The 2,466-nt window shown below is 47.4% G+C and overlaps 1 protein-coding gene across 1 annotated transcript; it reads right to left on the reverse strand.

The window, feature by feature from the left end:
* Window positions 1-1,093: 1,093 nt before the first annotated feature.
* LOC117835566 (uncharacterized) lies at window positions 1,094-2,041 on the reverse strand. Its single transcript, XM_034714922.1, has one exon. The coding sequence runs from the start codon at window positions 2,039-2,041 to the stop codon at window positions 1,094-1,096; it is 948 nt and encodes a 315-aa protein (XP_034570813.1).
* Between the last annotated feature and the right edge of the window lie 425 nt (window positions 2,042-2,466).

Below are 2,466 nucleotides of genomic sequence, written 5' to 3' on the forward strand. Positions count from 1 at the left end.
CACAATAACTGACTAAGTCGACCCAATATTCACTTAGATGAACTAAGCCGGATTTCAAAACAAAAAGTGGGATAAAAAGAAGTACCACTAGTTCACTACATCCAAGGAGCAATTAACAAGTAGAGACAAGGATGATGAGAAATGATGATGCATATACGGTCGGCGGGGTCACTTGAGATGTTGATAGTTCAAGTGAATTGCATGGTGTGAGAAATATTGATTGGTTTTCATATTGCTACTATGCTTGCATAAGAAACAAATCCAATCATAATTCATATTTCCTTATTTATGTATTACAAACTATGCACACGACTATCTAATGGGCCCATCGCCTGAAGAATATGATGTCATTGGGACCACCTCGCTGGGGAAATTGGAGTGTGATTCAAATGGGAGGCGGCCAGAAGCAAAGCAAACTGATGGCATCTTTTTCTTAGTTTTCTCAACCACTGGATGTTAATCATATGCATGGAATCATTATTATGCACATCTCCCATACTAGAGGCTCCTGAAAATGGAGAAAATTTCAGTCTAACGATGTGAACAAGTGTGAATGCAACATGGTTAGGGTTTTTTGCTTTTTGGTGAGGGAATTGGGCCATGCATCCATGGAGTAGTAAGAGATACGAGGAGGTGGGCTAGCTCAGCAGTGAAACCGGGAGGTGGGGCAGAGTGATGACGTTGTGGGTATGCCATCGCCCTCGAGTGGTATAAGAGAACCAGTGCACTAATGCCAGGTGAGGGTGCTAAAAAGGATTGATTAGTAGTGGTAGAGGGCAATAATGGATGCCCCTTCAGTAGAGGATTGAATTGTAGCAATGATTTTTTTATGACATGCACATTATAATGCTTGAATTTCAACGGGGTTTAGGCAATAATGTTTCTCACAAAATTTAAACCTTCCTCGCAATTTGCGTTTCTCCGCTATTAGCCAAATTATGATGAAAATCCAAGTACATGCACGCACATTATTAATTTCATAGACATGCAATCAACAGCTATTACACCTCTAGCCCGGTAGCTTCCATCCATTGGCATACCATAACAACCCATGCATGTGATGGAAGCATGGATGGTAAGAGCATTCTAGTTGTTATGCAATGGAGTACATGATGGATTTTCTCTTGCAGTCAAACCTCCAAATGAAGCAATAGTCATCAGAGTTACCAGTCACACGCTCAATGGCACATGGAACAGTAAGAAACACGGTGGCATCCTCATCTTCCCACGAGATCCTTGCGGTGCATGGGAAGGCGCACCAAGTACTTTGCAAGCATGACACGGTGCTAAACGTTTGCACGTACAGGACCACCTCACCATTGATCCTCCTCGGCGCGCCGGCCCCTAGCAAGGAGTTGAGCCATGGGCATAGTGGTTGGCCCACCATCTCCTTGTACGCGTCGTTTGTTAGGTGGACGCAGTTACTGTTGCAGCCCGATACAATAGCTGGGAGTGCATTGGGCAACGCCAGCTCAGCCTCCACTTCCCTTGGTGTCTTCTTGGACACAACCACTTCCACCAACAAGTTGGTGGAGTCAATGATGTTGCTGCGTTCGATGCGGATGGTGGTGCGCTTGGGGCGAGTGGGATGGGGCTTGATGACCTTAGGCACCTGCAACTTTGAGATCAAGTCGTGTTCTACAGAGAATATCTGCTCTGCATCCAGCGATGGTGCCCATGATGAAGTGGAAGACCCCACAAGGGAAAGTCTCCGGAGATTCTCTTCACAACTTGGAAGATAAATCTCAGGCATGCACCATCCCCCCAACAACATGGGTGCCTCAACATCCCCAGTGGCCCACAAGACCGGAGGCGGAGGGTAAGACATCGCATCCCTCTCCCTCTTTGACACTGGAGAGGGCACACTATAGTCTTGTCGGCTGCGCTTCTGCGCCTTCCATTGGATGCTTCTTACCGTGGCGCCGATAGGCAATGGCGGAGGCGACGGTGCCATGGGCCTAGGCACGATGGGCCGGAACTGTTGTTCCAGGGCTTCGCTAGTCTCAGCAGCCACCTCCTTGTGCTTCGCCATGAACGCCATAGCAGCTCTCTGGTCCTATTGCCTATCTTGTGTAGGTGTGAGTCATTTGGCTATGGGCGCTGGGTTTTAAAAAGAGGTGAGGTTGAGGCCTGCGCAGGCCAATCGAACAGTCAGGGCACAAGTGTGGCTGGCCACGACCACGTGGTGACGGCATGCCAGACACGTGGACAATGACTGCACATAAATGATGCATTGCCTGCACAGGCTTGCCAGCTACACCATAAGCTTTTGCACCAAAGTGTTAATGGATGCATGGTAACGTTGTTGTTGTTTTAGCTCCATCAATCTGTTCAATGAGCATCTATGCATCTCCAAAAGTTAAGTGGCAAGCCTTCACTTGCATGGAAAGGAAGGGATTTTACCAGCCAAGGAATTCATGGATCATTTGTGCATCCGAGCACATTATAGATCCATGGCATGAGCTT

This window comes from Setaria viridis, chromosome 9 (assembly GCF_005286985.2).
Source record: "Setaria viridis chromosome 9, Setaria_viridis_v4.0, whole genome shotgun sequence".
Taxonomy (NCBI): Eukaryota; Viridiplantae; Streptophyta; class Magnoliopsida; order Poales; family Poaceae; genus Setaria; species Setaria viridis.